General features: G+C 36.8%; 1 protein-coding gene across 7 annotated transcripts in view; it reads left to right on the top strand.

Annotated features, from left to right (window-relative positions):
• REPS1 (RALBP1 associated Eps domain containing 1) overlaps nucleotides 1-12935 on the top strand; it is a 63041-nt gene extending 50106 nt beyond the window's left edge. For 5 of the 7 annotated variants that reach the window (XM_052674611.1, XM_052674604.1, XM_052674602.1 and 2 more), the window contains 10 exons: nucleotides 1590-1677; nucleotides 2478-2579; nucleotides 3657-3729; nucleotides 5972-6090; nucleotides 6793-6857; nucleotides 8121-8306; nucleotides 9121-9216; nucleotides 9782-9930; nucleotides 10427-10532; nucleotides 11622-12935. In XM_052674611.1, coding sequence (XP_052530571.1) covers nucleotides 1590-1677; nucleotides 2478-2579; nucleotides 3657-3729; nucleotides 5972-6090; nucleotides 6793-6857; nucleotides 8121-8306; nucleotides 9121-9216; nucleotides 9782-9930; nucleotides 10427-10532; nucleotides 11622-11690 — 1053 coding nt within the window. In that variant the 3' untranslated portion in view covers nucleotides 11691-12935. Of the gene's footprint in view, nucleotides 1-1589; nucleotides 1678-2477; nucleotides 2580-3656; nucleotides 3730-5971; nucleotides 6091-6792; nucleotides 6858-8120; nucleotides 8307-9120; nucleotides 9217-9781; nucleotides 9931-10426; nucleotides 10534-11621 lie in introns of those variants that run through there. The other 2 variants (XM_052674592.1, XM_052674622.1) reach the window with 2 other exon arrangements.
• Nucleotides 12936-21476: the final 8541 nt, after the last annotated feature.

Raw genomic sequence — 21476 nt, 5'->3', positions numbered from 1 at the left:
TCCAATATATTTATATTGGAAAATGATTTCTTTTTTTACGTGTGATGCTTGGACTTGATAAGATCTGTGTAAAGAGTGATGAGCATCTTTCATGTTTGGTAACTTTTTTTTTTTTTTTCTGAAATCAGAATAACTGAGAGCAAATTTTCACTAGCAGTATTCAGACTACTTACTTTAAATCTCAGCAGTGATACTCTTGCTTTCCCAAAGGGGAGAATTAGCTAATTAGCTTTTTTGAGTATTTTATAACAGACTAAAGAGTAAATTCATGGACATTCATCTCCTGGTATGCAAAGGTGATTTCTCTACGGGAAAGTTGATAACGTGTTAAGTTGCTTTGTACAAAGTTAGATTATTGATCTTATTAATACTTCTATAAAAGTTATTTTGTTTGAAACAAATTATTTTATAGAAGTCACACATTAGAGTAAAGAACTGAACTACAGCAGGAATGATTTATGAATAATACCACTACAGAGGAATAAGGTTTACCTTTTTGGGTTTGGGGTAAGGGTTAGCATTTTGGGCTAGCATTAAGGGTTAAGAGTTACAATTTGGGGTTAGATTTAAGGAGCTTTAAATTTCAAGAGGTTTAAATTTTGGGTTAGGGTTATTGGTTACCTTTTTGTGTTGGCATTAAGGGTTGCGGATTACGCTTTTGGTTTGGGGTTAAACCTTACTCTTTTTTTGTTAGGGTTAAGGGTTATGGGTTACACATTTGTATTGTGGTTAAGGTTACCAACTCATGTTAGAGTTAAGTGTTACACTCTTTGGGTTATGGTTAAAGGTTAATGATTATCCTATGAGGTTGAGCATAGAGGCCTAACCATTTGGGTTAAGTGTTTGAGCTGTATCTAAAAAGTGTTTGTAAAAGTTTATATTTGCAACAAGTAGTGCAAGTCAATTTAAACAGCTCTAGAATTAATCATGTAAACATAACTGTTCTTGGTGAAATTTTAACAACTTGAGTTGTCAAAATCAGATTCTCATACTAGAGCAGTTTTGAAACTTGATGTCCTTTCCAGTCACTTTTTTGAATTGCGAAGAAAATGCAGAAGTTGTAAAATCAAATCTATCAAAAGATCTGTTCCACAGCACTGCTTATACTAAAACTTCAAAGATTTTACTATTTTAAAGACTCTTGAAACTGTTGGTCTTCATTTAGTACAAAGTCCCTATTTTGTTGCAAATCAGTCATACTAGTTTAAAGTCTGCAATTTTCTGAGGCATCATAAATTGATTGGAATTTTGAAAAGAATTTTTTGCAGGTGCACTTGGAATAGCAGATATTAGCTAGTATTTCAAAAATGATGGAAAGTTGTCAAAATTTGAGTCAAATAGTCACAGTTACCTTGCAGAAAGTTTAGAATTCCCTCTTTAAATTGAATGCTATGTTACACTTTATATGTGGTTAGAGGAACTTCAGCTCATACAGCTTTGGTTTCATAGGTATGTTAAATACCCTGGAACTGTGTAAAATTAGATTTATGATTTTTTTTCCTTAGAAATGTCATTTCACATGTTGTTAGAAACTCTTAATAAAACAGTTTAAAACTATGTTAGCACAACTTAATCCATCTCTTCCACAGGATACTGCAATTGTGCACCCAGTTCCTATAAGGATGACTCCAAGCAAAATCCACATGCAGGAAATGGAGCTTAAAAGAACTGGAAGTGGTAGGACGTTTTCCCTTGTTAATCAAGAAAGTTTTGTAAACTTAACTTGCTTCCTTTAAATAATCCTGATTTTGTTTTCTTGTTATTGAAAATAGGTGAAATTGTAAGCAGCATAACAGTTGATGAGGCTCTCGAGTTAGGAATTAGAATATTGTCCAGATAAATGCAGAGTTTAAATTAGTGATTTACGAAAGGTTATTGCTTGGAGTAGTTTTGGAGCACCATGGTATAGATTGCATTTGGATTTCTTTACTAAATTCTGGAGATTCCTGTGTTAGCAGGAAATAGAGCTTTGGAGAAACATCTTATTACCCCTTAGTCAGAAATATTGCTTATTGTCTTGAAGGCTGATGCATTTTAAAGTATTCATAGGCCTACTTTATCCTCTAGTCAAGAATAAACTCAGTTCTTTGATAATTTTACTTGAACAGTGGAGTCTCAATTATAGATTTGACCTAATATTCCAAAGCTTCTTTGTATTTCTGTGTTACATGCAGCTTTCAGTATGTGAGGAGTAAGAAATGATTCACAATACATTTCTTTTAACGTTTCTTTAGCCTTATTAATCGGTGAAGATTCACAACTGTCGACACTGAAAAATGTGCACAGTTAAAATGCAAATGTTAAAATGTAAAACTTCAAAGTTACCACTTGATGTATGAATTTTAAAGTGCAATGATTTTAGTCTTTAGAATAGCGTTTCAGATAAGGACACATAGAAAGCAATTGCAACATCTTAATGTCAGAGGTAAAGGCTAGTTTGAGAACACTTGTTTATTTAAACTAATTTTTCTGTTCAGATCATACTAACCCTACAAGCCCACTACTTGTGAAACCACCTGATCTCCCAGAAGAAAACAAAATGAGTTCATCTGTAAAATACACATCTGGAAATACAGTTAGTAAGTATCAAATACCTTCTGATCTCAATTTAACATTAAGCAAAATGTAGACTTTTTTCATCAGTAAATGCAGAAGCAAATGAGAGAAACTTATCCTGAAAATAGAAACACTTCTGATACAAAGTTATATTGAAAGTGGTAATTAAGAAGCAGGCACCCACAGTGTCAAAACGGTTCTTACCCAAGTGAAACTAAAAGCAGCAAAAATAATTACTGTTTTTCCAGATTGCATTAACCTGAAAGCAATGTACTGCTTCAGCATGTGATTAAGGGCAAGTTAATTTTGTCTTAAACTCCATTAAATGGCATAAACCAGATTGTGGAATACTGAAGTTAGAATGGAAGGGTGATGTATATTATATTACCTCCCTTCATAATGAAATACCAACAAAACTGGAGACTCATTTGTGCTAATAGCAAAAACCACAGTCCTGAGGTGAAAAATAATATTGCATAGTTTTCAATATCATTGCTAATAGGAACTGTACCTGACTGTCAAGTAACTGGAAACACTCCAAAAGGGTTCTCTTAGATTTGAGATTATGGTCAGATTCATGAATTAGACTAAGCAGCATCTGAAGATTACTTTTTCTGAATGACCATCCTCTACGTTATATAGCCATTAACATTGTTTACTCTCCAAACAGCTTTGAAAGTAGTTCAGAAAACCACATTCTTCTGTCAGCAGAAAACCAGTAATTTCATACTAAGCTGCTGTAAAACTTCTTGGTCCGGAAGGTCGTCATCTTTTCTTCTTAGAAGAGTGATTGTGCTTGTTCCGCTAGGTGGCATAACAGCCTGCATGGCTCCGTTGCGAAAGATGTTTGAGGAGAGATTATTTCATACACCACATCTGCCAACTTCTGCTTTACGTTTAATTTTATCAAGTGGTCCCTGGAAACTTAAATGTCATCTCATGGTAGTCAGTTGTATGGTTGTTTAAATATTTGCAGATACTTTTTCTTAAGTTTCTCATGAAAATTAACTTTTCATATTTAGCATACAATATATTATCTGTGTCTGTTAGATGATATTGATGGTGCAGAACAAATATTAAACTGTACTTTCTTTTACCAGCAGATGGTTACAGCAGTTCAGACTCCTATACTTCAGATCCAGAGCAAATTGGAAGTGCTGTAACGCGGCAACGGTCAGTAGAGTAACAACTAAATAAGTAAATAAAACATGTTTAAAGAAGCCTGTGTTAAGCTCTTCTGGTTGCTTGACAGCACACTTAAAAAATGGTGGCCAGGTCTGACTTGAACAGTAAGAAATCTAGAGGCAGGCTGTGTTTTCACATACTAGAATGTATGCTGTTCCTGTTAATGTGTGAAATGAAACTTTAAAAAAACCAATGAAGTCTACAGAGTTGCGTGGGATTTGCAATGAAACTCTGTGTTCGCTCAGATAAATTCAAAAAGGCTGCCTCCCTAAGAACAAGGGAGGGAAAATAAACATAGGTGATCATAACATTGCTTGTGACCAATTTTTGATATTTAAAATATCCATTAGGAATTAATGGACAAGGACCTTCTGGTTATTTACTGTGTTAAAAAAAAAAAAAAAAAAAAATCATGACAATAACTCAATCTCTTTTAATAATAAGCTTCCATGTAATGAAAGACAGCCAGAAGCCCAACATAAATTAGGGAACTGGGTAAAGCTGTGCGAATGTATAACCAACAACTGCATCATATGACAAAAGAGAATGTGCTGTACCAGCTGGTGCTAATTGTCCCCATTAAATCTGTGCCTGAATAGGATTAAAAACCAGCTACACCATTAACCATCTTACAGTCAGTTTGGAGGTAAGTTTCAAAACAGAAATACTTCTCGTGACTTCAATAGCAAAGAAAGATTTACAGTTAGCTTTCAGTACAGCAGCTTGAAAACTTCATTACCCCATTGTTACCTAATGGCGACACTGATTCTCTGTCCTGCTTCTGTGTACATTTTTGGCATTATTAAGATGATGATTTCTTGCTTGTTTTCTGAATTACTTGATTTTGGGGTGAGTTCTCTTGCTGGCTTGTGTAGTTGAGTGAAGCGTTCTGATGAGCTACTGTTTTGTGTCACAGGTAGCTACTAGTTAGCTCCGCCAAATTTGGCAACATCCACCCAGGAAAATTGTTATCTCAGTCACTCTTCCTTCCTTCCATTTATACCTTTTCTACCAGTTGCAGCTTTGTTTATAAATAATCCACTGTCCTTAATACTACCATAAGTCCAGAGAACATAATGTGTTCTCAGAAAGCAATAACTGAAAAGGTTATGCCAGGAGTATCTAAACAACTTTTTCCCTTTTTTTATCCTACTATTGCACTTACTATCAGGTTAGCTAGAAAGATAGTGCTAGGAGGTGGTTTAGGTCTGTATTTCATTGTATTTCGTAATATTACAAAAGTATCTTTCTGGAGAGCATGTTTTAAAAGCAAATTTTTTTTATTCTGATAATTTGTTTTTCTTTCTGGACTTAACCCATTCAGGGATTTTAGGTGTTTTATGAAACTTAGAGTACCTGTTATCTCTCCTGGCTTTATTTCATTTGTAGAAGAATGTTGCAAAAGTCCATCCTGCGGAGAATTATCACTCATGTATGAGTTAAGGAAAGTAGTAGCTGTGTTAGACCAGTGATCCAGTAAATCTGTCTTGCTCAGAATGCAGTAGTTAGGAGGTTTTTTCAAGCTGTTCTTAAATGGAGGCTGCAGAAAAATACTGCATACGGTAAACCCTGTTGTCCCACTGAAGTTCCAGTTGAGTAGCACACTACTTCATCCTTGCGATCTTCTGCTTGTTTGATGAACTTGCAACAGATATCCGCTAGATGGTGATCCTATCTAAGAATAAGTTGCAATTCCTGAAGCTGCTACCTAGTAAATAGATTTGGAAGATCTCATGGAGGAAATTGGGATATCTCCCTCATACACTGTTATACTGCTTAACTTTGATAGATCTGCAGGCAGATCCAACAGAAGCATTATTTTTCAGTGATACTGAACTTAATAGTCAAATGATGTTGACTACATCTTAACATGCTTTGCAAATCATAATGACTGCCACCTGGATGGAATTTACCATATCTGAGATTCTGTATTTCTGAGCTGTCATTGTTTGTGTGTATCAGAAGTTATTGGTTGCCCAAATATGAACTGCTAGCAGTACTATGAGAATAATTTGGAAAAATGAGATTTAGGTAAATAGAAATGCGAAAACAAATGTGAAATCAAAGGTTACCAGAAGTTTAAAATTGATTTTGCATTCTTCAGAATCAATGGCAATCATCAGGCTCTCTTCTGTGTCAAGTCTTTTTAATTAAATACTTAAAAGAAATCTTGAATTTTAGTTCTGTTGTAGCTGCCTAAAATCATTACAGAGCTTTGTATGTTTTGCAGATCACATTCAGGAACATCTCCGGATAACACAGCACCACCACCACCCCCGCCAAGACCTCACCCTTCTCACTCTCGGTCATCATCTTTAGATATGAACAGATCCTTTTCAGTTACCCCAGGTAGATACTTTGTGTTCCCAGTATACTTTATTTCTGAAGCAGACTTTTTTTTTTTCCCATCTGAAGAGGGATTAGAATGTGGTTTTAAAACACTGCTTCTGAAGAAAAAGTTGAAAATGTTGTCACTCTTACAGTTTGTGTTGAAATTTGTACACTATTTTGCTAAAACAGGTAACTTAAGACTAAATGTGAAGTTAGTCATCTCTCTGGATGAAGGTGGAAAACAAAGTCAGGAAACACATTTTGGTAGTGCATCTGTATGCAGTGGGTTGTATCTGCCAGTAAGTTTTTAAGAAGAGTCCTTTTTGCATTGAATATATTAAAAAGTTAGGTGTTAAAAGTTAGGTGTTAAAGTGTTAAAAGATCACTTTTGATAATGTTGCTTAATGATTTGCAGTACTTTTCAGCTCAAGATCACAAATAGGAAATGTTGACAGTGTATAACGGGAATAAAAGAAGAAAACTGAGATCAGGGAAGTATGACTGTGCATACACAGAACAGAAGGACAAGGACAAGACTAATGTTCTGATTCCTTGTTTTATCTATTTGAAAATTTGAAAGATTAAGTTGCAGCGGTGTTTCCAAATTACAGGCTTATATTTATGCAAAGTTGAATTTCTTCGTCTTTGAAATGTCAAAACACAAGATACTGATGTAATGTGAGAAGTAACAACCTTACCTAAATGTGATGCCTCTTACAGGACAGCAACAGGCTGGAGTTGTTGCCTATCCTCCTGCAGTGCCTCCAAGACCACAGCCTTCACAGGTGATGGTATCCCTTCAGTAAAACCATACTCTAACTTAGTGCATTAGACTGATCCGTCTATCTAACTTCTGTGTTTGAACTTCTCAAAAATCTTTGTTTGTTTGTTTGTTTGAAATGAGAGGAGTGTGAATGATTTCAAAGGTGAAACTGTAGGCAACTGCTGGCCTTTTATGAATTGCTTCTGGTGGAACCATGCAAAGGAATTAAATTTGAGATTGAGGAGGAATTGAATGCTTTTGGAGCTCTTATTTGTAAGAAAAGGAGGGATGTTACATTTTTGCATTCACTTACCTGTCCCTGTAAAACCACAACACAGAGATCTTTTAAAGTGTTTCACAGTAAGTGCTTGTCTTTAGATTCATATCTCTGGCACAGGTTTTGGTTTTATGCAGAATGTTTACTCTCAAAAGGCATGATACTTCTACTTCCCTTTCAAGAACGTGGTGACTTTTTAGTTTCAGTCTGAGTCACTTCAATTAACTGATTTAGTGGAAAACAAATCCTACAAAAATTTTTTTCTTTGTCTCAACCAAATTAATCATTCAACTGTCTTGCAGATCTTGCATGGAACAGGTAGAATTGCTTTCCAGTTGTTTTTCAGCAGCAGCTACTTGTTAGAATCTGAGTCCCTCAGCAGTTATTTCTGAGTCATTTAGAACACAAAATCAGAAATAAAGCCTAGTATTTCTCCCAGATTTCTCTTGTCCTTGAAACTGGTTATACAGTGAAAATATTTAAGGGTGCTCTCTTGCATGTTTTCTCTAATACATAGTAATGTCTGAGTTGATGGTGCATTCTCCTCACTTAGATTGTTTGTTATGTGTCCCTTTAGTTGGCTTTCTGTTTTCACTAAACGTGTTGAAGTCAGTCAGCAATGACAGATACGTTCCATGGAGTATGATCTCACAATCAAATTTCCCTAAGGAGCTAAATTAAAACACAGTGTTCAGCCAAGCTGCACTGTGGTACAGCAGAAGCATGTGTACTGCCCAGTGAGTCTAGTCCTACTCTGCATGCATCTTTAGTCTCATCCACTAGGTGACAGAACATCTGACAGGGCTCCCTTTTTTTTGACTATTTCACTATTTTTATAACCACACAGAGTGAGCTGTCTTAGGGATGCATTTAGTTTTACTAATAACTAAGTCTGCTAAGAAAGCAGTCTTTAATGCAGTGTCACAAACTGTTGTTTATTGAGAGGCATTGCATCAGATAACTGCTAAGAGCGTTGTTGCTAAATATTCTTTTTTCCCTTTATTGCAGGGTGCAGGTCCTCATGTGCATCGCCCAGTAGATGCTGATGGCCTAATATCTCATACCAGTACCTCACCTCAACAAATACCAGAACAGCCAAATTTTGCAGACTTCAGTCAGTTTGAGGCATTTGCTGCATCAGGTGTAAACAAGGAGGAAGATGATGAAATTGAAACACACTCAGAAGCCTTGCAGGTGAGTGAAAATGAAGATGTTGACAACTGTTTAGTACTACCAACAGTTACATGATTTTGTTGAAACCACCTTCTGGTTTTTGAACAAGTGGGGATTTTATGTTATTCCAATCCACTGGTAGAAAGCAGTTATATTATGCATTGCTGTGCTTCTTCAGTAACTACCTGGCACTTAGGCAGAAAACTTTATTTTCCTCTCAGTTCTTGATTGTACCTCAAGAAGATTTTCTACTTAGATGGAAATAGATGGAAACAAACAGAATTGTGTTTGCGCATTTAAGATTAACATAGGCAAAATTTATATTCTCATAAAAATGGGCTCATTCTTTGCTTCCCAAATGGGTTACCAAATGTAAGTTTTAAAATAGTCACCCCAGTAAATGAGATGGTTGTTAAATATCTGCTAAAACCCAAGTAATTTGGTTTTGTTCAGAGCTACCGAACAGATAACAGATAGCAGAGATGAATAGAGCTTTAACATATTTCTAAATAGATTCAGATGTTTATAGAGCTGCATTTCCTTCCTCATGACAGAGGATGTCCATAAAACTCAGGTTTTTACTACTACGTGCCTTTTCTGTAAGCTACTTCCAGTCCAGACTGACACGATCAAGATAGTTCTGCTCCAAAGCCTGTATTGTATTGTATTCCAGTCTGTGCCTCTAAAAAAGATTTGAACTTGAATTTTAAATGTTGACTGTATCCTTATATCAGAAATGCATCATAATTCTGCATTTTGATTCAACGTTTTCCAACTTGCTGAATCAAATATTTGTTAAGCAGTAATTTTCTAAGTGTAGTTTATATTTCTTTAGGTTGAAAAGCCCTCTGATTCTGCAAGTTCTCTTAGAGTTGCCAAAGCAGACGGAAGAGTTGAAGAGAAAGTACCTGCTAATGTCCCCTCTAGCGCGGTATGCAACGTACAGGTGGAAAGAGAGCACAGTTCTCATTTATATGAAATTGCATGGCTCTTGATTTGCTGTGCCAACTTCATGCACCCCCACTCACACCCTGTTTCCTTAGGTTCAATATGTGCTGGAAATAGGCAAACATTTGGTAAATTCTTGTCATAAGGTTTCTGATTAGCATTACTGTAAGCACATATGCTAAAATATTTAAGATACTTAAAATATCTGAAGTATTAAGGTACTTAGAAGTATTCATGAGTGTGTTTGAAAAGGAGCAAAACTTTTAGAGCAGAGCTTTGTGACGGTAACTTTTTTTATGACTTAGATGCAGTTATTGGAGGGGAGGAAAGGGGTTCACTCAGATGTGTGTTTACATCGGTCAGCTTCAGAACTTTTTTTGATCTGTGCAATATGAAGATACAGCTAGATGTTCCTCAAAAAATATGTGGTGGGTTGTAAATTAATTTAGCTAGATAACTGATTCTAGGAGTATGTAACACGTGACACATAATCCAAGTAAAAGAAGCAGTTTCTGAAAATAAATAAGCTGGGTTTTTTTCCCCTTTAGGGTAAAGGCACTACCCCACTTGCTCCACCACCAAAGCCTATTCGCAGAAGGTTAAAATCAGAAGATGAACTGAGACCTGAAGCTGAGGAACATACACAGAAAACAGGTGTCATAGCTGCTGTTCTTGCTTCACAGCCATCTATTCCTAGGTAACCCAAGAAGTGTATAAATACATCTGTTATTGGGGAGTTTACTTTTAAACAGCAATACACGCTTTGTATTCTAGGAATTGCAAACAACTTCAGTGTGTTTGAATTAGAATCAGTTAATAATTTAAAGATTTTTATTTTTAAATGAGACAATCCTGAAGCAGCTACTTGTAGACCCTGTAGAGATCTTGAATTTTGGAGTGTGAACTTTTAAGTTGCACAGGTGTCACTTTGAGGTAAATGAATGCTGGACTGTATGTTGGGTTTGCAGAGGATTAGTTCTAAGAATTTGAAATGTGCTTCTCATTGTTTCATTGAAACCAAGTATATGTGTCTTCTGCACAGACAAGGGAAGATTAATCAAGCCAGGCAAAAGAGAGAAAATTAACAGTTAAACATTCTGAAAGGTTTCTATTCATTTGAATGAGAGGGACTGTAAATGAGATGTTCAATTAAGTAATGAAATGACATTAAAATACTTGTATTATATTTGCAGATCGATAGGAAAGGACAAGAAGGCAATTCAGGCATCAATCAGACGCAACAAGGAAACCAACACTGTTTTGGCCAGATTGAACAGTGAACTACAGCAGCAACTAAAGGTAATGTCGTAAACTTTGTTTAAAAAGAAAAAGAACAAACCCTGAGAATAATAGCTGATAATAGAATAATATACATTTCTGCATATCAGTGATGTATAGAGATATACATTGAGGTCAGCAGTTTAAAATATTTAGTTGTTTTCATAGGTATTGTGACAGGCTTTGTGAAATTGTAGGGGATGCTTACACTACTACTAAACACATTTTTAATGTGTTTGTTTGCTTTCACTTACTTTAAAAATAAAAATGCAGAAAAATTAAGTTATCATTAATTCACAGTAGCTGATGTCAATTTCAGGTACTTTGAAAGCAGTGCTGAGAGGAGCAGCTGAAATAACCTGCTGCTTGTGAAGCAAAATTCAAACCTTAAAATCTTCAATTATGAATATTTTTAAATGTATACACATATGGATATGGGATACAAAACATGTAGCTCAATAAGAATTGTTATAGCCATCTATATCTCCGGGTTAGCAATTATCTTACTGGAAATGTAGGCACCATTTTCCTTAACATCTTGTACCATCTTCTTTACCTTATGATATCTAAAACTAAGAGCCAAAGTCATTAAAAAGTTCTTAAAAACAAATGCGATCTAAAGGGGTATTGTCTCAACTGGAAGATAGGCTGATTTAAAAAACAGTTGGGCATGGCTGTTTGTTACTGGTTGTTAAAGAGTACATGTCACATAAGAAGAAAAACTGGAAAAAAAATAAAATTGTTAGTTTCAAATCCTTTATTTGAAATGAGAGTTTACCCATCTGAACATAAGATACTCTCTTTGAAAACATCGTAGTTAAATTTGCAACTGGTTTCAAATTTGGTTTGGGGTGATTTGGAAAGAATGAAGAGGTATTGATTGGCTTCACTTCTGAGGAAAACACTGTTTTGTTTTTTTTTCAGTTAAGAGTACTAACTAGCTAGTGCTAACAGTTCTATTCCGATTTTGGGGAACAGTTCTCCAGATTATACGGAAGATTTGATATTAGTTCTCAAAACCAGAGCTGACGTTTACCAGTTTTGATCACGGGAGAAAATTTTTAACATCAATTCTCTGTGGACAGTCGGTAGAAAATATTTCTTTTGTAGGATGTTCTTGAAGAGAGAATCTCCCTGGAAGTCCAACTGGAACAACTTCGACCTTTCTCTCACCTCTAAGCCTACTGCCGTTAACTGTGAATTTACTAACTTTGAAAGGGGTATTGGTTTCAAAGCCTATTTAAAAATCCATGCGTCTAGCTCGGTGCACTCTATTCTACATTAAATGTTGTAGTTCTGTTTTGTCAATTTGTCCACTTTTGTATTTAAGTATTTTAATTTCAGTACAGGAAAAAAAAAAAAAGAAAAACCTTTTTCCTTCAATGTGACACTGCCTCTCACATCGTTTTCTGTGGACATCCGTGACCTTTGTTGGACTTGAGTTTGCAGAGTTTGTCGCCAAAATTTCCAACTGGAACTTCATAGTGGTTTCTTTTCTTTCCTGTTGAAACATCTTGCACAGGAGGATCGCTGATCAGTTGACTTGAAACAACACACGAATTCTTCCTTTGCTGTGGCATTTATTTTAGTGTGCCAGAAAAGAGAAAAAAATCTGTCATCAGCCAATATTACCTCCCAAACTGCCTTCCACAATTTGAAAGATGTTCACAATTCTAGAAAGCCTGCCTCTTTGCAATAAGCCAGTTTAAACAGGTTGTCAGAGTTCTTGCAGGCTGTTCTCAGTATCAACTGGATTTGGTTTCATACTTCTGTTGTATACGTTACAGAGTACCTAAACACGGTTTGCCAGGTGTTCACATTTTATCCATTCATGACCCTGATTCAGCTGCATGCATGTGAAGACTTATGGTACAATTGGTGGTCTCTCAAACAAACCCTTTTCAGACCTTTTTGTGAAGGAGGTGGGTGTAAATCCCTGACGTAATAATTGCACATTTCCTAAGCACCACCTGTAATTGCATGTTTCACACATTACCTTTTAATAACAGATCACACCCACCAGTCTTCACTATAACAAAATGTATTGTCAAGTAATGTGTCAATTCCCAGCCAAAAAAAAACCTTTTTTTTTTTTTTAAAAGAACGGTTTGCTTCTTAGGAATTCTGGGATACCGGCCTTATTTCTCTGGCATATAGACAGGCTTCACTATTAACTGAGTTCTCTGAGTGTATCCTGCTATTCAGGTTGATGTACTGTATTAGGATTTGTTGTATATTGTATGATACACACCTTTTGATCTCATATGTAAATTTGCATTAATTGCTGACTAACAGCAGATGTTCTATTTAATGGCTTCTTCTGGCTGTGGGATCATAGATGTTTAACTGCATGGATGTATCTCTGCAGAATCAGAACTAGCAATTGTGTGATTTTTACACCAATAAAACAGCACAATATTTTAATTTTGTTGATTCATCTTTACGTGGGAATTGGAACTCATTCAAATGGGGTGGGGCTTTTTGTAGTTTTGTGGCATGTGTGACAAGATAATTGCATAATCTCTTGACCATTTTCTTTCCCCATGTATCTCCAGCTGTTGGTCAGAAACAATTGACTTCTCTTGGTAGTCTGTGGCTATATTCCTTTTGTATCCTCTCATCAGCAAATTAAATGTAGCTGTTACTTTTAAAAAGTAAATGCTGGTACTGACTTGGGTCAAAGAATTGTATACTTCCCTAGTCTTTATTTTTCTAGTTTGATTTCCCTGAGAGTATTTTTGAAAATTAAAACTGAATGAATTATGTGTTAGAAGTCTTTATCTTCACTATCTCACTCTTAGATGAAATTCTCTTAACGTTTGCTTCTGTTGTGAAAGGATAGCTCAAATCAGATTTTTTTTTTTTTTTTGCTGGATATGCAATTTGTTCCCATGAAAATGAGCTATTTCCCTTTTTTGTTATCATCTGCAGACTGATAATTCTTTATTACTAAAATTATTCCAACACTTCAGACAAAGTGTTACAGGTGGCTTATATGTCATCCAACACAGGTATGAAAGCCAAGAGGGTCATAGTTGCATGTAAAGAAGATATTTTCTGCTTCTGTGTAAATGGGTTAAGAAATGGTACCTAAATTGCATTGCGAAGATTACATTTCAACTGCATCTTGAACGCTAATAGATTAAGTGCAAACCTTTGATTGCAAGAAAAAGTAACAGCAAAAAACAAACAACAACAACAACAGAAAACAGATATAACCAGGGTTATGCAACAGAGGAGAAAAGCAAAACAACCAGAACCTTGAAGGTAATGGATTATTCACATCTGTTGCATTTTGTCAGGTAGCAAGTACACTGTTTGTTAAAAGCATGCAAAGTGGGTCACTTCATTGTAATCAAAATACATTGATTTTAAATCAAGTTTAAAGTTAAATGCATTTTGAAAATAGAGCTATTTTTATAATAGTGTTTTTTAGTATTAAGCCTATGTGTGTAACAGCAAGATTCATTAATCAAGAGTTTGATGTCTTAGGCTAAAGGTTAAAGAGCCTTTTACATTGTAATATGTGTACACAGTCTTCTCGTCTGTATCTTTCTAGCAGAGTGCTCTGTTATGTAGCGTCGTAAGTGAAGAATTTAGCAAGATTCAACATTTTTGTATCTTTCCAACAAGTCTATTTTAAGAGATTTTGTGGTTTATTTTTAATGCATCGTTTAGTACATTTTTTTAACCTTTTTTCTTTTTTATCAGAAGAGCTTCTAATTGAAAAATAACTTAAGTTTTAAGAACATCAATGCCAACAGTGCTCAGAAGATACCTCACTAAGTAATGTAACCCAGCTTTGATACCGTAGGCAATTACTTACTTGTCTTCTCCATTTGTTTAATCTTAATCCAGCTACTTGATGGCATTATTTATGAACTTAGATTGTAAGTTCTTCGGGGCAAGGAATTATGTACAGTGCAAGAGATGTTCTCTGTACTGCTACTGCACAAGTGAACGTAGATTATTAAATAGCCGTTAGTATTTAATAACAACATGCATTCCTTGAATACCTGCAAAATGATTTACTTTGGATTATGAGACTGGAGAGGTACCTGGTTTCTCGTTTGATTTGCCTTTTTCTGCTACTGATGTGCCTGTTTCTTCATTCCACCTGCTTTTTCCACCTGCTTTTCAATTGATTTTTCTCTCCATTGTTCATCTTTGAACTGCAGAGATGATTTCCAAAATGCGAAATAGAAAAGCCACTTTTATTAAAGCGGTATGTTTAGGTAGACCCAATTTAAGTCCGGTGTTCTGAGGCTCTTTGTACTTTGCCCCTCACTTTACTTGCAGTTGTTTTCTACCTGAGCTGAGGGATCTTTTAATGCTAAAAATGTTGTATGTGGGATAAACTAAAGAAAATAAATTTTCAGCATTGTTTCCTGTGTCTCTGTCCCTTATGAGTGGGCTCTCCTGTGTTTCTGTCTTCTGTTTAGGGCAAAGACGAGTTGAGTTGCTCGTCTTGGATTCATCTATGCTCAAAGTTGATGTTTAAAAGCAATTTTATGTTTTCAAAATAATTTCTACCTGAAAGAAAAAAAGTATGAGTTCTCCTGACTGTTTCTAGTTGAACAAAACAGGAAACAGTCTTATTTTCCTCAGTGAGAAATAGCAGTGCAGCGTAGTTTAAGTACTTCATAAAGCAATTCATATGCTGTTGAATATTCAGTTTTACTCTTCAGAACTCCGTTTTTAGAGCCATGCAACTTAATTAACATAAGCAGAATTCCAGCATGTTTAGCAATGCAATTGATGAACTAATGGTACAGCTCTCTAGAAATAAAGCACGTGAAAGTCTAATACTTGTTTCTCTATTAAAATAATTTAAATGGTTGTGTTCTGTTAATAGTTGTTGAAGTGGAAGCTACTGACTGTAGCTGTTATATGTGAGCAATGTTAAAAATGTTAATGTTAAAAAATGTTAATGTTAAAAATGTTTGTCAACAGCCAAAGGAGAGCGTATGGCGTTATCCATGTACGTAGTACCAATGGAAAGTACAGACCCTTTTTTCCACTGATTCCTTTCAAATAACTGCTTTTTGAAATTTGATTATTTCGAGAGAGAGTTTAATACTGACTTACAGGTTTTTTTTCATCTAACATTAAAGATCTGACCGTTTCTCTTTTTGGTTCAAGTAAGACTGCATTTAAACTGACAGAAGAGGTTATGGATGGTTCATGTAGCAGAATGCATTCAATGTATATGTTGCAGTAGGGAACCACACTTGGAATCAGGAATTTCTTCTATGAGGAGCCTGTTGCCTCTTGTATCCATTCAAAAGACAAATAAGAGACTACATCTGAAAGAACAGCTGCCTTCTGAGAAAGGAGACACCAACATCAATGATATACTCCCGGCATACAGTTGGAGGTGGGAGTGGAATGAGTGCTACAACAGTTGCTGTAAATTGTGGACATTTGTGTATATGAACACTTGCTAGGGTCTCCTGAGTGCCAAACATGCCTGATTGGGAATCATTTGTCATTACTACAGTGTATTCTTACTGAAGTTTTTATGGTTAGCTAATGGGATTAAAAGACTTTACTTCAAGATTGCATACTAGGCTGTTTCAGACTTTGTTGAAAAGGTAGATTTAGTTGTTTGTATATTTGTTTTTAAATCAAAGGACAACAGAGGATTGAAGGATTATTTGGTGCTAAAAGTACATGAATCAAAATGATGAACTCATTGAGGCATTCAGCTTTGAATTCAGCTTACATATTCAAAAATAAGAATTTTGTAGGCACCTGCTTAGGAAAAAGTAGCAATTACTCCAGAAATATGTGCATTTCTGTGTCTGTTTTCCTGCTTGTTTTCATCCGCTACGATGTATATAGAAATTTGTATCTCAGAAATGCTTCTCAGCATCCAGGTTTGCATTTAGTCAAAACCTAAAGAATATGCTGGGAATATACCAATCATGGCAGAGCGAACAGAGATCTTTTCAAATACTTAACTATATTGGTAATTTAAAAAGGAAAAATCTGCCTTTGTGCTGGAGATTGTGGGAGTAGAAGCTCAGTTTTACTTCAGGTTATAAGGCACAGATCAGAGAGAATCCCTTGATTTCTCCTGTATTTCACCTTGGCAATACAAAGTGCATTCAGCAGCTGCTCTTCAGGAGACACTGTGAATAAGGGTTCCAGTCAGGGGAGATGAAAAGAGGAACACAATGGCATTAGACGCAGGAGAATCACCTGACTGAACACTGCGTAAATATTTGTAGCACTTCACAGTTGTTAACATGAGAACAGATGTTGTAACTCTAGGCTGTTATTCCCTCCAGGTGTTAAGTAATACTGTTTTACTTGTGTCATTTTATCTGTAAAAGTTCATTAACCTATCAGCTGAAGTCTATTCCAACTCTCAAACAGCGTTTATTTTATTTTAGCTGATGGCAGCAAAAGTGAACTGGCCTGACCCTAAAAAATAATAATGTTGAGCTGCTTTAACTGTTTATGACCAGTAATGACCTTCCTCCAACCTTCCTTGAGCTCACACTGCTGAGCAGTGCAGTGGGGATGATTCAGTAGGCTGTGCTGGCTACATCCCCCCCCCCAGCCCCCTTGCCTTGACATTGCTCGCTCCGTGTTACACAGCACAGGCAAAGCCTCAGCTAATGCAGGCACAGCACCGGACGAATCCTGGAGATTAAAGAAAAAACTGATCTCCCTGATACTATCCTGCTAGAGAGGAACCATTCTAACGTTTGCATCTTTTTTATATATTTTCCAAATTCTATGTGGAGACAGCGCTTGCTAAATCATGTTAAAAAGTTGGGTATTAATGAGAAGAACCTGCCTTCCTTGCTCTTCCAAGTGTGTGCCATTATTGCCTTTCCAAGTGATGTGGTAAATATGTTTGAATCTCCCACTGCTGCACCCTGCTGCTATTTGTTAGGCTTCTTGCACTTGGGAGAGACAGCGAAGAGTGAGCAGCATTTCAATTTGTGAGGTTGCAGTCCTGCCAGCCTGATGGTGGTCAGGTTTTGTTGCACTTTCCAACACGCACTCTGAAATGTTTCTGAAAACCCTCCCCAGAGAGCCTTTGTGGTGGGGGTTCTTTTACTCAGCATCCAGCTCACCAACACTTTGTTAAATACATTCGTGGAAGTAATGGAGTGTTCTGTTGAAAAATGTTCTGTTTGCTATCGAAGACCTGGCTGTTCTGGAAGAAGGACCGATTCAATAGCTAACAAAGTGATACTTCAGATTTATGAATGTGCACAGTTCAGCTAACCTGTTTGAATATTTTAATAGGTTTAAAAATGGAGAGCTATTTAGTGCTGTCGTCCTATGGGAAGCAGGATGATTAAAATGTTCATGTTTGCTAAATGCAAATGACTAGTGGTCACTTTCCTTGTATATCCGTACTTCTCATACTTTGATCTCTTCCCAGAGTGGTAAGGCTTTCAAATGTGAGTGACAAAGAGTAATGAATAGATATCAAAATCAGTTATAGACAGCCTTGCCTTAGGAAACAAGTCTATAGTGAACTTCAGATTTCAGTCACAATTCCATGGGTAAAACCCTCGTGGTTTCCATTAAAGCACATTAGATTTTACAACCCATCAACTGCAAGGGCTTCTGGCACAGAAGATGGTGATTACAACTGCCTCAGAAGGCAAAGATGTTAATTCATCAGGATGAAGAAAGAAGCTGAGATCCTCTGTTGAGATCTGTTGTGTTTGTGCACAAAGGCCTCTTCAGGTGAGCACAGACATCTGCATTTTTGATACTTATGTGCACCTTATGACATTCTGTCACCCTTACTAATTATTGCATTCTGAGAGTCATTTCTGTATTTTGTGTTGAAATTATCTCCTGTATTTTGAACACCTAACAGTTTTCTAAAAAGACCGATTCAATTTGGTTTGTCTGCAAGATCAAAACAGAAGCACCCTTTTATTTCTTCTCAAACGATTCTGAAGAGGCATGGTTTGGCACAGTGTTCTTTTGTTGTTGTTCTGCAAGCTTTTAACAATTTTTAATTACATAATGTGGTGTAACAATACAGAGATAATATGCAACAGTCGTAGCTTGAAATTTTTTATTACAAACTAAGTTCATGTAATATTGCATGCAAAAACAAAGGAGCCAACATGCAACCAACCTGTTAGCCACAGTACAAAATCTTTCTAGAGTGGAATTTACAAATGAAAACAGTGATCTGCGGCTTGTTTGCATTTACTCCAACCATTGGCATAAGGGAACTGTTAGGTCAGGGCTTGAACTGGTGATGGAGCACCTGGTGAAGGGTTTGTCTGGCCCAGGGAGCACAGGCAAATTGTTTGCACCTGTGCTCCCCACCTGACCAGAAAGGGTGGACCCAGGGTTGAGTCACCCTGGACTCATATAAGGCCACCCACTGGAGGGAGAGCATCTCCTGGCCCTAGGCTATTTCCTGAGGAGTGCTGCATAGCTAGAAAGTCCTTTTACCCGTTGGGTGTGTTCAATTCTTTCTTCTATATATGGCTATTGGCTTTCCTGTGAATGCTTTGCCTCCTATTGCCAAGAACACGTCAGATGCAGATTTGCTTCTTCATGAGCACAACAATTGGTAAACTGTGACAGTCCCTTGCCATGAGCCAGCTGAAACCTAGGATTGCATTTAGATTGTTCTGCTTTATTGATGCATGTATATTAAAACAACTTTCCATTTACTGTGCAGTTGCTTACTTGGCCTGTCCGATCTCTTGATCCTACTAAGTTTCATACTGCGTGCTGTTTGGTACTTCTAGGAAGTGAACAGAGCATCTGATATGTATTTGTTCCTATTTTCTCACTGTCTTTTTATAGTGAGTGAGGCTGTCTTTGGTAGGAAATCTCGTGTTCTGTGATGACAACAGAGTGACTGCATGAGGCACAGATCACTGACAGTGAACTTAACCACGCCACCCCTTTTGATGCAGCCCAGGACACAGTTGACCTTCTGGACTGCAAGCACACGCTGCAGGCTTGCGTCCAGCTTTTTCCCACCAGCACCCCCAAGTCCTTCTCTGCAGGCTGCTCTCGATGAGTTCTCCCAGTCTGTGATTGCCCAGCCCAACTGCAACACCTTGCACGTGGCCTTGTTGAAACTCATCAGGTTCACATGGGCCCACTTTTCAGGCCTCTCAAAGTCCCTGTGGGTGGCGTCCCTTCCTTCTGTTGTATCAACTGCATTGCTCAGCTTGGCACCATCAGCAAACTCGCTGAGAATGTACTCAATCCTGCTGTCTAAGCTCTTGATGAAGAACACCAGACCCAAGACAGGACCCCTGGGAGACTAAATCTCTCTAAGATCATGATCCAATTTTTTAACCAGGTGAGCTTTTTCACCTTTTCAGGCGACCTTGTTCTTATGCCTTTGATTCTTGTACCCTTGCATTTCCATAGTTGTAAAATCAAATGTGTGGAATGCTAGTAGAATCATGCCTTGAAAAAGTTGCCTTTACTTCACACAAGAATTTCCAAACATAATTCTGCAGGGAGACAGCACAGCACGTCTTAACAAACTTGCTCAGAAAAAATAAAATCAGTGGTTATCTGCTTAGGTCAAAACCTACGCATTATTTTTAGTGTCCTGTTTATCTGCTGAAGAGAAGATCTGCCTAAACACTTAGTCTCACTACTTTTGAAGAAAGAGGCAGTTAATACCAGTGACTTGTCTGAGAAAAGGGGATTTGGAGGAGACATCTTTTTCTCAGTCTTTCTTCTTGACTTCTATTTTCTTTTTTTGGCTCATTGATGTTCAACAGAAGTCTCTTGGAGTAAGGTAATCTAGACTGGCAATGCAGGAAATGGCGTCTCTTTTTGACTATCATTTCCAGTGACCATGCATGTTCTGAGTAGAAAACATTCAAGATTGATACATTTTTATCCCCATAAACAACTCTTCAGGAAACAAGGTAACAGAAAAGAAATTAATTTTCTGCAGCCACTTATGGCTTATAATTTTATAATTGCAAGAGGCTGCCTGCAGATATGTTACACTAAGTAACTCAAGAGCTTAGAAATGTGATCAGTTTGTTACCACGTGAAGACATGCTTAGTCTCCAGGGCTTTGCTTTCCTCTCCTCCTGAACCAAAGCTAGCAGAGGGAATGTAATTTTGCTTGTTTAAATGTAGCTATAATGATTTCTGCCACCCTAACTAGCATCAGGTCTTAACATCTCTTGAGGTACGAAGCTAAAACTAATGCTGCAAATTTTGCTTGATGTTTTGAAGTATGCAAACACAGGGTGACAGCACTGACAGTGAAAAGTTCCTAGTGAAGAGGAGACAAATAACTAGGGCTCGTTTTGCATGTTATATTCTAGTTCTAAATTGTTCCTCATAACATCAGAACTACATATCCAGTATCAGTCTGAGACCTGGAGGTAGTTTAAGCAGTATGCAAAACCCCTAAAGAATCTTAAAGAAGGAGGTAAATTGTGAAGAGAACAAGAATATCCTAAAGGAAAAGCCTCTTGGGTCCGCACTGGCTCACCATTGAGATATGCCTGTTAGATGAGGTAGGAAATACAAGTATTTAAAGCTGGATTTGGAGCCAAAGCCACAGCACACTGGTGTTCCAAAAACCTTCCTCTCTTCAGCCTCACAGTGCAGACCTGGTGCTGTGTGTGGAGCTGCAGCTAATGGAATTTTCAACTGTCTTAAAGCTGAAGCACCTTCTCCAGTTTGGTATCTTTTATTCACTGTTGGCTTGCCTACAATGGACAGATGCTTTGTTCTTAAGTAGAAGAATAACGATTTTTACCCTCATACTGTAAGTATGTACAGGATAGAATCTCAGTGTATTACACTTAAGAACAACGTAAAAAATCTAAAACCAAAGGCATAGTTTGATGAGTGAAGATAGAAATTCTGGATCTGAAAACAGATTATTTTACACAAATACTGGCTTTCTTTCCCCCTGGCTGTGAATACGATATTAACTTCTACCAGATCATTTGTAATACAGGAACAACTGCAAAA

Source organism: Tympanuchus pallidicinctus, unplaced genomic scaffold (assembly GCF_026119805.1).
Source record: "Tympanuchus pallidicinctus isolate F22 unplaced genomic scaffold, pur_lepc_1.0 scaffold1, whole genome shotgun sequence".
Lineage (NCBI taxonomy): Eukaryota > Metazoa > Chordata > Aves > Galliformes > Phasianidae > Tympanuchus > Tympanuchus pallidicinctus.
Note: the sequence above shows the minus strand (reverse complement) of the source record. Positions and strands in the feature narration are given on the sequence as shown.